Here is a 15,220-nt window from a genome sequence, read left to right on the forward strand (position 1 = left end):
AGAAACTTCGTACCAAGAACGCCAATTTTAAATGGATCTTGTGCAATAAAGCGATAGAGCCCCACTCATCACAAGTCCACCTCGGTACCGTATGCAGTACGTCACAAACGAATGGTGAACGTATTGTCCGTACACGTAAAAAGGGGAGCAGTCTAATATACGCTATACTCGGATTTAACAAATGGAATGCTAGTGATATTAATCTACATTTCAAGATTTAACTTTATAAAAGAGTAATTTTGACATCTATCCTCTGGCTGTGAACACTGGTCCCAGCTAACCATCACCGAAATCAAGTCTATTCGACAATTACAGCACTACGCAGCGAAATGCATGTTAAATGTCCTTAAATCTACAAGGTCCGACATGGAGGAAAGTATCCTGGGTCTCTTCCAGCTTTAGCATACCACACTACACTACGTAACTGAATGTGGTATAACAGAGGGAACCCGGGCAGCATTTCTCCGTAACATTATAAACTCATTCGGAACAGATTGTTTCATACATATTTTGAACATGAATGACGAAAGGTTTCTTGTGACAGTTCTTGGAGCAGACCAGTTAGCATTCGATAGTGCCAGCTATAAAAGGAGCCTGAAGTTGGTTCCGAGTTCCGAGTTCCGTTTACGTCAAACGGAACTCGGAACCAATTCCGAGTTCCGTTTAAGAAAAACTGAAATACTATGTATTAGCTTTATTGGTTTTGGTCCCAGTTCCGAGTTACGTTTAAGATAAACGGAACTCGGAACCAGATTAAGAAAAGTGGAACTGAAATGTATTAGTTTTACAGGTTTTGGTCCCAGTTCCGAGTTCCGTTTAAGAAAAACTAAAATACTATGTCTTAGCTTTATTGGTTTTGGTCCCAGTTCCGAGTTTCGTTTAAGAAAAACTGAAATACTATGTATTAGCTTATGGGTTTTGGTCCCAGTTCCGAGTTCCGTTTAAGATAAACGGAACTCGGAACCAGTTTAAGAAAAGTGGAACTGAAATGTATTAGTTTTACAGGTTTTGGTCCCAGTTCCGAGTTCCGTTTAAGAAAAACTAAAATACTATGTCTTAGCTTGATTGGTTTTGGTCCCAGTTCCGAGTTCCGTTTAAGACAAACGAACTACTACATGTATGTATAAACTTTACGGGACTTGGTCCCAGTTCCGAGTTCCGTTTAACAAGTTCCGAGTTCCGTTTAAGATAAACGTATATCGGTTATATTTTTGTATTTTAATATGCTAAAAAAAACTTGAAAAATAAAATAAATACAAAAAAAAATGGAGACGATTTGTTAACAAGAATACAAGTTATCGCACGGAAACAAACGTATGAATAAATTTAATATTTTCAGTAGCAGATCATGTGAGCTCTGACTTACAAAACTCATATGCAATCTCAAGCATCCCCTCCTCGTGGGAACAAAGCAATATGTCTCTCCGAAACTTACGGGGGATACATAATTATCGTTATCATTTATTCGATTTATTTATATGAATAATTCCATTATTGATATTATTGATTCAAGGAATAAAGTGATATCAATACGAATTGTTGATATAATTTATTCATTAAATATCATAAATTAGAATTCATATAATGATACCATATATTCGAATTAGTGATATCACAAATTGTAGATTTAATCTAATCATTTAGTCTAATCATTGACAGCGAATAACAAGGAAGACCTTTGGCAACAGCTTCTTGAAAGTTTCCTGTTACTTCGCGTATTTCTATGTTTCCAGGTGCCAATGAAAGAACTGTTCAATATTATTCAATGAAATTGTATATTTTTTTATCTTAAACGGAACTCGGAACTGGGAGAAAAACCAATCAAGCTAATACATAGTATTTCTGTTTTTCTTAAACGGAACTGGGAACTGGGACCAGAACCCGTAAAGCTAATACATTGAAGTTCCATTTTTTCTTAAACGGAACTCAGAACTGGTTCCTAGTTCCGTTTTTCTTAAACAGAACTCGGAACTGGGACCAAAACCAATAAAGCTAATACATAGTATTTCAGTTTTTCTTAAAGGACTCACACAACTAAATCAGCAAATCAGCTTGTGTTTCCCCGAACCAAGTCCTTGAGGAAAATGTGTTTCTTAGGTTTGTAGCTGTTTTCCTGAGTAAAAAACATGGGAACTTTCTATATACGAGAATAAAGTGTAGGATATTGAGGTTTGGAAAATCGAAAATATACACTCCTACTGAAAATAGAATGTCGTAGGATTCGAGGTGTAAAAAGGCGGGAATTCCCAAGGTGGGGGTTCCCCAGTGTACTGTTAATGTCAGGGTTACTGTCTTGTGAGTACCCGTGTGCTCTAGTATGCCATTAAACCTATACAATAACAACATGTATCCGATAGAAAAAACTTCAGACTTTAATTTGATATAAATTTCACATCATTTGAACTTCAAACGAGCCAATAAAGGGATGGGGTCACTAGTAATAACATAAAGTAAAATATTTAGTTGTGTGAGTCCTTTAACGGAACTCGGAACTGGGACCAAAACCAATAAAGTTAATACATAATCAGTTTTTCTTAAACGGAACTCGGAACTGGTTCGGAACTCTGGTTCCGAGTTCTGTTTATCTTAAACCATCAATTTAACTCTACCTGTTAACTAATATATAAAACGTTCTTTATGGAGACTTTGAACCTGGTGTTTTTATTTAATATTTATGATTTATATTTTGATTTCATGCATTTACATTGTAAACAAAACAAAATCTCCAAATAGTGGAAATAAAGATTGATGATGATGATGATGATTTGACAGCTAACAATGATTGTATTTTAAAGCAAACCTATGAAGATGTATTCACAAGCCAGTCGTTGATGATTCCATGGCATCTGATCGCTGGAAACCATGACCACAACGGAAACGTGTCTGCTCAAATCGCATATTCAAACATCAACAAGCGATGGTAAGTTTATTTTATTTGTTTTCCTTTTCATGCTTTAAATTCAAACAAATTACATCAGCGTGTTTGTCGTTCTTCCCCTGTCCGCACTTCATGACAGATTTAATTAGCTTGTTGTAAGGACGTTTGTATCCACGAATAACTTACAACTGATATACGAGGGCTGATTGATACGTTGTGAGCCTCGTATTGAAGGATTTGAATTTTGCCGGAAATATTGTATGATTTTCGACATTATCCCCTTCAGTATCTATACACTTTGTCAGCGGTGTTTAAGGGCCTCAATGCCACTTTTATAGAACTCCTTTTCTTGGCTCTTCAGAAAGTCATCCACTGCATTCTAGGGTTAGGGTGCCTGAAAAAGCTGTTTTAAGTTTTGGAAATAGCTGAAAATCAGGTGAATAAGGCGGATGCTCAATCAATTTAAAGCCACAATCATGAATGGGATCAATGGCAATGACAGACTCTTTGACCCTAGCCCTAACCCTAACCGATTTTGTCCATTTTGCTAAAGCCGCTTGTCTTGTTTTCTTTAGTTATTCATCGACGTTAATAGTGGATAAATAAATAGGGAAATGTTGGCAAAAGTGAAATTTATCGTTTACATTAGAATTATCAAACACTTTGTCGGTATTCATGGGTGTGCAGTATTCTCGTTTCATAAAAGATAAATTATTATCTTATGCACTCGTGTCATCATCTACTTATGTAATATGTCAACCTATCATTTGTTTGGGGGGGAAACTGGCAATACACATAAAAAAACATCCATTTCCATGTCCACAATATCCAAAATGTAGCTGAGGTAACAAAGCTTTTTTGTGTATGAATGAAATACCTGCAACACGTGCATGCATGCATAAGCGCACCTTCACATATATCTCAGAAACCACCTATTGACAGGTAGTATAGTCAAACCAGAATGACCTGTCGTGTTGACCTTTTCGTGGAATATTCAAAGTTGGTAGTTCCATTTGTGCACAGGTGTGTTAACAAAACATATTGATTAGGAATACTACTGTGTCCAAACAGGGTGCTGTTTTGGACCATTCGTATTTAGGTAACCTGAGACGAAGTCTCAAGTGACCTATTCTAATCGCCTTTTGTCCGTCGTCGTCCGTCGTGCGTCGTGAATCTGTAAACAATTTACATTTTCGACTTCTTCTCCAAAATCGCTTAACCAAATTCAATGAATTTGGCAGAAAGTTTCTATGGCTGAAGGTCAACCAAAATTGTGAATGATATGGTCCCCACCCCCTGGGGGCCTGAGGAGTGGGGCCAAAAAGGTTCAAATTGACTAAAACTTCAAAAAACTTCTTCTCTACTCTCAGATATGGCGGAGTCAAACACTCTTCATAGATGGAAGTGTCTTATGGTGCTTTACCAAAATTGTAAATTGCATGACCCTGGGGTCTCACGTTTGCCCCTGGGGAGGGGGTACACTTTACTATAGTTTATATAGGGAAATCACCTTTTTGACTATTATTTGTTGGATTTGTATTGGAATTCATTCTAACGTGGTTAACATTATCAGCATGGGATAACAGTTTGATGGTATGCACATGTTGGCCCTGACTGACCCCCAGGGTCTGATGGGCGGGGCTAAAAATGGTTAAATTGACTGAAATTTCAAAAATCTTCTCCTCTACTCTCATATTTGTTAGAATCAAACACAGTCCATAGATGGGAGGGTCTTATGGTGCTTTACCAAAATTGTGAATTTCATGACCCTTGACTATTATTTGTTAATTTGTATTGGAACTTATTCTTACCTGGTTAACATTATCAGTATCGCAATCAAACGAAATCAAACGCAACGAAAAATGTAGCATTAAAAAAATGAAAAAATAGACTGTACCTAGGCCTAAGTTTCCCATTCTCATCGGTGTAAAAACAATACAAACGAAAAAAAGCAAAGCAAAAAACAAACATAGGAAAGAATGTATTTATCGCAATATTTACTCAGTTCTTTAAATATCAAATAACTCTAGCTAGATAATTACATAAGTTCACATTTTATAGGCATGCAAATCGCGTTGAGTATTGGTTGCACGCTCGATCTAAAATCACGTGACAGTGGTGATTGTAAGCAACTCTTTTTACGGTAGCAAAGCCAGGTGGGTATCTGACCGTGAAAAATTAGATTTTCGGAAACATTGCTGTACTTTAAAGGCGCGATAAAAACGCCGACTTAACACGTTGTTCCCATATAGCTGGTCTGGAATGTGGACAGACTGGAAGCATAAGAGGATGACTCCATTTCTGTAATTTTGATAAACTGTGAATAATTCTGGATATGTTTTAAACAACATTTAAGTACAGGTTGAATAAGGAATAAACTTTATTTTATTTCATCTTCGCTCGGAGATGTTGTAACATCAACTTATTCTTTTCATTTAAACCCCAGATCAGACATGCATTGAATATGCTGAACGTGCATGCTAAAAATGGAAAAAAAGACTTTACAAAGGCATAATTGCCCATTCTCATCTGTGTAAAACAACACACAGGAACAAATTCATCGCAATAGGAAGAAAGAAGCATGGCGAAGGCTAGCCCTCATGTATGAGGACATTCTTGTATCTGTATCTCTTTGAAAATCAAATATTGAACCTGAAAAAAATCCAAAAATAAATCGCAATATTCGTTCAGTTCTTTAAATAAACAAACTTTACAGAATATATGCTTGGTCCACAATTTATAGTCATACACATCACCTGTTTGTGGTTTTATCTTTTCGTGCCTAAATTGAAAGCTAGTCAATTGTTGTTTTATTTGTAACACAGGAATTTTCCCAACTTCTACTACAAGATGTCGCTGGCTGTCCCAGGTGGCGCTACTATGGACATCATCATGATAGATACGGTACTGCTTTGTGGAAATACCGGCCTAGACCAAGACGGGGCTCAGCCAACGGGACCGAGTGATGTCAAAATGGCAGATAGTCAATGGGTCTGGATCGGCAACATGCTGCAGTTAAGCAAGTAAATAACAATATCAAAAACGAAGTAAATCATGCATTATGCAGCTCCTTTAGTTTTGTTAAAGCAACTCTTGCCTGAAGAAAGGACCAATTTTGACCAAAACCAGATATTGTTTGTAGCTACACGAGGTTCAAAAGGTCCCAGTATGCGTGTGGGTTGGGAGTGAGGGCACGGTTGTGTGAGGATACATGAGACTTGGGGTGCTTGTGATTGGGAATGCATGGAACTTTTGAGTAATGGTGTATGAGTGGGAATGCGTGGATGCGTAGAATAGTAGATTCCATACCTGTATTGTGGAAATTCTATATTCCCTAATATATCCTTGTGATTGATTTCTAACCCAAATCTATATTCTATGTACAGAGCAGATTACTTATTAGTGGCGGGACACTATCCGGTGTATTCCATAGCAGAGCATGGACCAACAGATTGTTTGGTGAAACAACTTTTACCGCTATTACAGAAATATCGCGTGACAGCCTACCTCAGTGGCCATGACCATAACTTACAGGTAAATGTACTACATGATGTAAATCTTTTAGATAAAAATATAACATACAGATGATAAACTATATATCATACAGGTAGATAAACAATATATAATACAGATACATGTAGATCAACGATATATCATACAGGTAGATCAACGATATATCATACATATATATAAACAATATATCATACAGATAAATAAACGATATATCATACATATAAATAAACGATATATCATACAGATAAATAAACAATATATCATACAGATAAATAAACGATATATCATACAGATAAATAAACAATATATCATAAAGATAAATAAACAATATATCATACAGATAAATAAACGATATATCATACATATAAATAACGATATATCATACAGATAAATAAACAATATACCATACAGATAAATAAACAATATATCATACAGATATATAAATAATATATCATACAGATAAATAAACAATATATCATACAGATAGATTAACAATATATCATACAGATAAATAAACAATATATCATACAGATAAATAAACGATATATAATACAGATGTATAAAATATATCATGCACATACATGTAGATAAAAATATACAATGTATGGTATTGTCTGATATAAAATACCTGTACATAATACCGTATACGATTAACTACAGTACATACTTTACAGGTAGGTACATGACATACAGGTAATGAATGACTACAGTACATACCCTACAGGTAGGTACATGACATACAGGTAATGATTAACTACAGTACATATCGTACAGGTAGGTACATGATACAGGTAATGATTAACTACAGTACATACCCTACAGGTAGGTACATGACATACAGGTAATGATTAACTACAATACATACCCTACAGGAAAGTACATGACATACAGATAATGATTAACTACAATACATACCCTACAGGTAGGTATATGACATACAGGTAATGATTAACTACAGTACATACCCTACAGGTATGTGCATGACATACAGGTAATGATTAACTACAGTACATACCCTACAGATAGGTACATGACACACAGGTAATAATTAACTACAGTACATATCCTACAGCTAGGTACATGACATACAGATAATGATTAACTACAATACATACCCTACAGGTAGATATATGACATACAGGTAATGATTAACTACAGTACAAACCCTACAGGTAGGTACATGACATACAGGTAATAATTAACTACAGTACATACCCTACAGGTAGGTACATGACATACAGGTAATGATGAACTACAATACAAACCCTACAGGTAGGTACATGACATACAGGTAATGATTAACTACAGTACATATCCTACAGGTAGGTACATGACATACATGTAATGATTAACTACAGTACATACCATACAGGTAGGTACATGACATACAGGTAATGATTAACTACAATACATACCAACAGGTAGGTACATCATATACAGGTAGGTACATGACATACATGTAATGATTAACTACAGGACATACCCTACAGGTAGGTACATGACATACATGTAATGATTAACTACAGTACAAACCCTACAGGTAGGTACATGACATACAGGTAATGATTAACTACAATACATACCCTACAGGTAGGTATATGACATACAGGTAATGATTAACTACAGTACATACCCTACAGGTAGGTACATGACATACAGGTAATGATTAACTACAGTACATACCCTACAGGTAGGTACATGACATACAGGTAATGATTAACTACAGGACATACCCTGCAGGTAGGTTCATGACATACAGGTAATGATTAACTTCAGTACATATCCTACAGGTAGGTACATGACATACAGGTAATGATTAACTACAGTACAAACCCTACAGGTAGGTACATGACATGCAGATAATGATTAACTACAATACATACCAACAGGTAGGTACATCATATACAGGTAGGTACATGCCATACAAGTAATGATTACCTTCAGTACATACCCTACAGGTAGGTACATGACATACAGGAAATGATTAACTACAGTACAAACCCTACAGGTAGGTACATGACATGCAGATAATGATTAACTACAATACATACCAACAGGTAGGTACATCATATACAGGTAGGTACATGCCATACAGGTAATGATTACCTTCAGTACATACCCTACAGGTAGGTACATGCCATACAGGTAATGCTTAACTACAGGACATACCCTGCAGGTAGGTACATGACATACAGGTAATGATTAACTACAGTACAAACCCTACAGGTAGGTACATGACATACAGGTAATGATTAACTACAGTACATACCATACAGGTAGGTACATGACATACAGGTAATGATTAACTTCAGTACATATCCTACAGGTAGGTACATCATATACAGGTAGGTACATGACATACATGTGATGATTAACTACAGTATATACCCTACAGATAGGTTTATGACACGTGTATTATGACATGTTTGTATAAACCCCACACACCCCATGCTCGATCATGATTTACACAATAGGACACCAGATAGCAATGTTATGTTTTAAGACATAAACTACGCATTACAGGCACATCAAGTCCTGACAGCTAAGTAAAAATAAGTTCAATATAAGCAATATAAGTAAAATAAATATGATAGTCCAGATTGTATATGACGCCACAAATATTAGTTTGTATACGACGATTCTACAGTGTCTTTCGATACTTGTATAATAATAGCAGGCTTTTTCTATTTGCAGCACCTAGAAGCAGTTACAGGTGGATTTACCCTTGACATGTTTGTGGTCGGCGCTGCCAATTTCGTGGATACAAGTACCAAACATAAACAGTCTGTCCCAAATGGTTCATCTAAGTTCATGTGGGCAAAATTAGTTGACTTTGGTGGATTTGCTTATATTGAAACCGTCAAAAACAACATGACATTTACCTTTGTAGATGGTCGAGGTTATTCAGTTTATCAAAAAGTACTTTTCCCAAGAAAAAAATAAGGAATTCGGTATTATGCATATGAATGTGCATCAAAGATTTTACATCTTTGTGTAAAGTGAATGTCTGTTAGAGAATTGTTTGATATTTATGTAAATTAACTAGTAGCAAATGTTAAATGTTGTAAACTGCAGAATTACAACTCCAGTATAACGCGAAGTGACATAATAACATCCAAAACGTGGCAGTTCTATAGCCAAAAGGTGTCCGTATACCACCCCGCTGTTAGACATTTTGTGATGAAGCGACACTAGAGAAGACTAATCGCAGATTGTATGTGTAATCAAAACGTCACACAATGATCAGCAATTTCAACTATATGAGGATGTAACATGTATCTAGATTCATGACACTGTGAAAGTCATTCACATTTTTCTTTAGTTTCACTAGTTCAAGATTCCATCGTCGACCCCGAGGGTATGATTGCTCAACCCTCAGGGCACGTAATGTCAACACTACTATGACGTCTAGGTTGCAATGAAGTCACAGCAGCATTGTAATGCATTGATGTATAACAAATAGTATATAATAACCAACCAGTAACCAGTATATATAAACCAACAAGTGAAGCACAAAATGATCAAGACAAGGGGGTCGCAAATAAAGACGGGGTCGCAAAAGTAAGATTATTATGCTGCCACATGCAAAGTGATAAGTACATAATGTTAATACCGGGTTTATATAGCATTATATTACTATTCGTGTTGTCATTAGATTGACAATTATTCCAACAAATTGACCCTGAATTGACAAGCTGGTATGACGGGAAATAATTAATCTTTTCCTGGCAGAGAAAAATTCATCCCGAAATCTGGTACTCTTAAATGGATAACCCCTTGCAGAAGATGATATATTTCTCTGTCACATTCTCAAGATAGGGGAGGCTCGGGTTGGGAATTCTCTGTCTCATCCTAAGGATAGGGGACGCTCGTGAAGTTATCTGACATATTCTCAAGATAGGAACAGATTTTATACATCTTATTATAAACCAGTATTGGTCAACGATCATTCTTAACATTGTGATAATATTACCTACTTAAGACACTGTGATAGAATTGTCTAATCATTCCATGTCATTGCTGTTATGAACATATATATATTAACATGCATTCAATTGTATTTGAAAAATTGATTTGAATATGTTAAATGTTCGGTTTGTGACTATGCAATTTAACCTGTATTTTTAGGAGCTTATTAATATTGATATGAAGAAAACAATATATTAGCTTTGCGTTGCGTGTTATTCTTGTCCTACCATACCGGCTATACTTGTCCTTTTTCAGGTCTGATTTCGTTTGATTCGTTGTCTTTGTTTGCTTTGTGAACGAGTATAAATGGTAACATCCTTGTGTAATCACTTGACCCGTATAAATTAGTGTTGACACCCATAGAAAAAGCAGACCAGGTTTTCCGGTAGAGTCAGTCCAGGTCTTCCAGTAGAGAACAACTAAATTTTCCATTAGAGTAAGACCAGGTTTTCCGGTATAGTAAGGCCATGTCTTCCAGTAGAATTTGACTAGGTTTACCGGTAGAGTAAGACTAGGTTTTCCGGTAGAGTAAGACTAGGTTTTCCGGTACAGTAAGACTAGGTTTTCCGGTAGAGTAAGACTAGGTTTTCCGGTAGAGTAAGACTAGGTTTTCCGGTAGAGTATGACTAGGTTTTCCGGTAGAGTAAGACTAGGTTTTCCGGTAGAGTAAGGCTAGGTTTTCCGGTAGAGTATGACTAGGTTTACCGGTAGAGTATGACTAGGTTTACCGGTAGAGTAAGACTAGGTTTTCCGGTAGAGTTTGACTAGGTTTTCCGGTAGAGTAAGACTAGGTTTACCGGTAGATTAAAGCCTGGTCTTCCGGTAGATAATGACTAGGTTTTCCGGTAGAGTAAGACTAGGTTTTCCGGTAGAGTAAGACTAGGTTTTCCGGTAGAGTAAGACTAGGTTTTTCGGTAGAGTAAGACTAGGTTTTCCGGTAGAGTAAGACTAGGTTTTCCGGTAGAGTAAGACTAGGTTTACCGGTAGAGTATGACTAGGTTTACCGGTAGAGTAAGACTAGGTTTACCGGTAGAGTATGACTAGGTTTACCGGTAGAGTAAGACTAGGTTTTCCGGTAGATAATGACTAGGTTTTCCGGTAGAGTAAGGCTAGGTTTTCCGGTAGAGTATGACTAGGTTTACCGGTAGAGTATGACTAGGTTTTCCGGTAGAGTAAGACTAGGTTTTCCGGTAGAGTAAGACTATGTCTTCCGGTAGAGTAAGACTAGGTTTTTCGGTAGATTAAGACTAGGTTTTCCGGTAGAGTATGACTAGGTTTTCCGGTAGAGTATGACTAGGTTTTCCGGTAGAGTAAGACTAGGTCTTCCGGTAGAGTAAGACTAGGTTTTCCGGTAGAGTAAGACTAGGTTTTCCGGTAGAGTAAGACTAGGTTTTCCGGTAGATAATGACTAGGTTTTCCGGTAGATTAAGACTAGGTTTTCCGGTAGAGTAAGACTAGGTTTTCCGGTAGAGTAAGACTAGGTTTTCCGGTAGAATAAGACTAGGTTTTCCGGTAGATAATGACTAGGTTTACCGGTAGAGTAAGACTAGGTTTTCCGGTAGAGTAAGACTAGGTTTTCCGGTAGAGTAAGACTAGGTTTTCCGGTAGAGTAAGGCTAGGTTTTCCGGTAGAGTAAGACTAGGTTTTCCGGTAGAGTAAGACTAGGTTTTCCGGTAGAGTATGACTAGGTTTTTCGGTAGAGTAAGGCTAGGTTTTCCGGTAGAGTAAGACTAGGTTTTCCGGTAGATAATAACTAGGTTTTCCGGTAGAGTAAGGCTAGGTTTTCCGGTAGAGTAAGACTAGGTTTTCCGGTAGAGTAAGACAATGTCTTCCGGTAGAATATGACTAGATTTTTCGGTAGAGTAAGACTAGGTTTTTCGGTAGAGTAAGACTAGGTTTTCCGGTAGAGTAAGACTAGGTTTTCCGGTAGAGTAAGACTAGGTTTTCCGGTAGATAATGACTAGGTTTACCGGTAGAGTAAGACTAGGTTTTCCGGTAGAGTAAGACTAGGTTTACCGGTAGAGTAAGACTAGGTTTTCCGGTAAGACTAGGTCTTCCGGTAGATAATGACTAGGTTTTCCGGTAGAGTAAGACAATGTCTTCCGGTAGAATATGACTAGATTTTTCGGTAGAGTAAGACTAGGTTTTTCGGTAGAGTAAGGCTAGGTTTTTCGGTAGAGTAAGGCCTGGTCTTCCGGTAGAGTAAGGGCTGTTCTTCGGGTAGTGTATGACTAGGTTTTCCGGTAGATAATAACTAGGTTTTCCGGTAGAGTTTGACTAGGATTTCCAGTAGAGTAAGACCTGTTATTTCGTTAGAATAAGGCCAGGTCTTCCGGTAGAGTTAGGTATTGCCTGCCATACAAGTACTAATCAAATCTAGTGTACGCCACCTTCTAAAAGTAAGAGCTAAGATGGTGACAATTTACGTTTGTATTCATAATAATTATGTGAGCTTTGTGAAACATCGCCTGGTCTATTCTTAAACAGTCTGGCATTTCGTTCCTTAGTGTTTTGAACTCAATAATCAGGATTGAAAATTTAGGTCATTGTCTGCACAACAGCTATTTTCATTTAAGGCCGGCCTCCCCTCTTTGCAAGATGCGTGCGTGTAATGTATGTGTGCGTTTTGGGAAACTGCGGTATATTCGTGTTTGACTCCTTGTGATAGTGCAAAACTAATGTCAATTCCATAGTGCTATCTCACGATCCCTGAAGGACACTGCCGAAGACACCCAGATGAATATGTCGACCGGTCACATTATAACATTATACTAAAAACTGGTGAATCAGTCGACCCACTCCAAAAATGCTCGGAGATAAACTAGAAATAAACTAAAATTTAGTCGCCACTTCCGATCATTCAAAGGGGTACGATTTTTACGTCCTGGGTAAAGAAGTTTTTTTTAAAAGGATGATATAAGCTAAGGGGCCATTTTTAAAGTTAGACATCAATCTGATTTTTTCGCAGCTTAGGACATACGGGTAAACTACTGACATATACCAATAATTATAATTTGCTGCCATAATAGGGATGGGATATCATAATCGTGAGCGCTGAAATTTGGAGATCATCGTGGTCAGAAAAGTTAGAAAAGTCTGATTCTTGGAGACAAGTACCACTTGTGATGAGTTATCACACTCTACATTACATTTGCTATTGACAAGTTATTGAAAACCATTGATAGTATTTTCAGAAAGCTCGTTTTCGAAAAACTTTGTATCCTTGTTCATGACAGGCGTATTGTGAAATTGTTGTTATGCTATCAATATCAAAACGATATAATTTTGGTTAATTATTGATTAAGTCCAAATACAAAATACAACTTGTTTATTCTGTTTTTCTTCTTTCTTTAAACGTACATGTTTGAATTTTAAGAAAAATGGGGTTCCAGTTAACGTTAAAAGTCCCTAAGAAAACACCCACAGCCCTGATTTCTTTGAAACTTTGCAGTATTGTAATAATACAGGTAAATGCAAGCATTATTGATCTGGATAAGGCAAAAAGGGTCTGTTATACTCTAATTTCCCTCAGTATTCACTTTCCATCGTTAATTAATTTGACAATATGTACATAGTGTCAACAAAGATATTCGTAATAGATTTTTTTCTACAAAAAAATCCACATTTATTAAAGAAAAAAGAATCTTAACTTTGTAGTATCCGTTCATCATGCATGTTATGATGTATGTTCTCAATCTTGAATCTTTTAAAAAGAAATGCTCTGTGTTTTTGGTCTATGGATTATTTTCAAAATTCAAATCTTGGTTTACTTTTGAGCGATTTGAATTTAGCCAGTGTCACATGCAAAAAAATAATAAGTTTGTACATGTTTCCGAAGATTATATCACATTACATAATACAATTATCATTATTTAGTATTTCAAGTGTAACACAATGTACATTGCATAAAAAGCATATAACATCAGTTTCCTTCTGGAGACCCTGAAGCTGGAAATTTGTAATCGAGTTTCATGGTTGTTGCTTTTATATCATCATTGATATTTCGGAAATTCATCGCTCTAATGGCTTTATACTCCTATACGTCATCAACAAAATTTTCTGCAATGAATAACAGAAACACGTGTACAACAAATCCTCACCACTCACGACAGAAGCTAACCCTAACACTTTGATAGCAATCAATAATGAACTAAAGTTTCTAACAAAGTATTTTCCAGGATTTTGTTTTAAAAATATGTATATCCTGCAGAAACAGGAAAACCATATGATGATTTTAAAATGGACAAATTATGGACACTCTGACGAATACAGGCGGTGAACCATTAAAAAAGAAGAGTTACAGTACCTTCGCATGGAATTATTTCTTATGTACCCTAAATGGGCAAATACTTATTTCGTTTTTCCGACAGTCCAAGATGGCCGACACAGATTCTGATTGTTTAAACCATGAGAAAATTTGCAAATATCAAAACATGTAATTTAGGATAGATGTGTCATAAACAGTCAAAGTGCTGAACATTCAGAATTTTCTTATTTTAATTAGATTTGGTAGGTGCAGTGCCTGACCATAATATTGTACGAAAACTACCTAATGTGAAAATGAAATAAATTCAGCTCTTCAATAAAAAATGTGTTGTGAGAAAACGGGTTGACCAAATTCGATAAAATTATGTATACATCTTCTTCGCGTACCAGTTCAACTCCAGACAGGTTGGGTTTTTTAATATTACTATTTATAGCCGTAATCGTGGCGTCATCAAAAATGGCACCTCGAGGCAGTGATTTGACAGTCGAACAGAAGCAGACGATCATTAATAAGAGTAAAAATGGATTTTCATCCCGAAAAAATGGCTAATTCCTATAAATCAGCTCCAATACTAAGCAGAAAGTGTTTAGACG

General features: G+C 36.4%; 1 protein-coding gene across 1 annotated transcript in view; it reads left to right on the plus strand.

Annotated features, from left to right (window-relative positions):
- LOC117328657 (tartrate-resistant acid phosphatase type 5-like) overlaps positions 1-13,689 on the plus strand; it is a 28,454-nt gene extending 14,765 nt beyond the window's left edge. Inside the window, exons 3-7 of the mRNA XM_033886100.1 lie at positions 2,796-2,920; positions 5,704-5,901; positions 6,265-6,412; positions 9,086-11,151; positions 11,428-13,689. Of these exons, the coding sequence (XP_033741991.1) occupies positions 2,796-2,920; positions 5,704-5,901; positions 6,265-6,412; positions 9,086-9,334 (720 nt within the window). The 3' untranslated portion in view covers positions 9,335-11,151; positions 11,428-13,689. The remainder of the gene's footprint in view (positions 1-2,795; positions 2,921-5,703; positions 5,902-6,264; positions 6,413-9,085; positions 11,152-11,427) is intronic.
- The last annotated feature ends 1,531 nt before the right edge of the window (positions 13,690-15,220 follow it).

Source organism: Pecten maximus, chromosome 6 (assembly GCF_902652985.1).
Source record: "Pecten maximus chromosome 6, xPecMax1.1, whole genome shotgun sequence".
In the NCBI taxonomy this organism is placed as follows: Eukaryota; Metazoa; Mollusca; class Bivalvia; order Pectinida; family Pectinidae; genus Pecten; species Pecten maximus.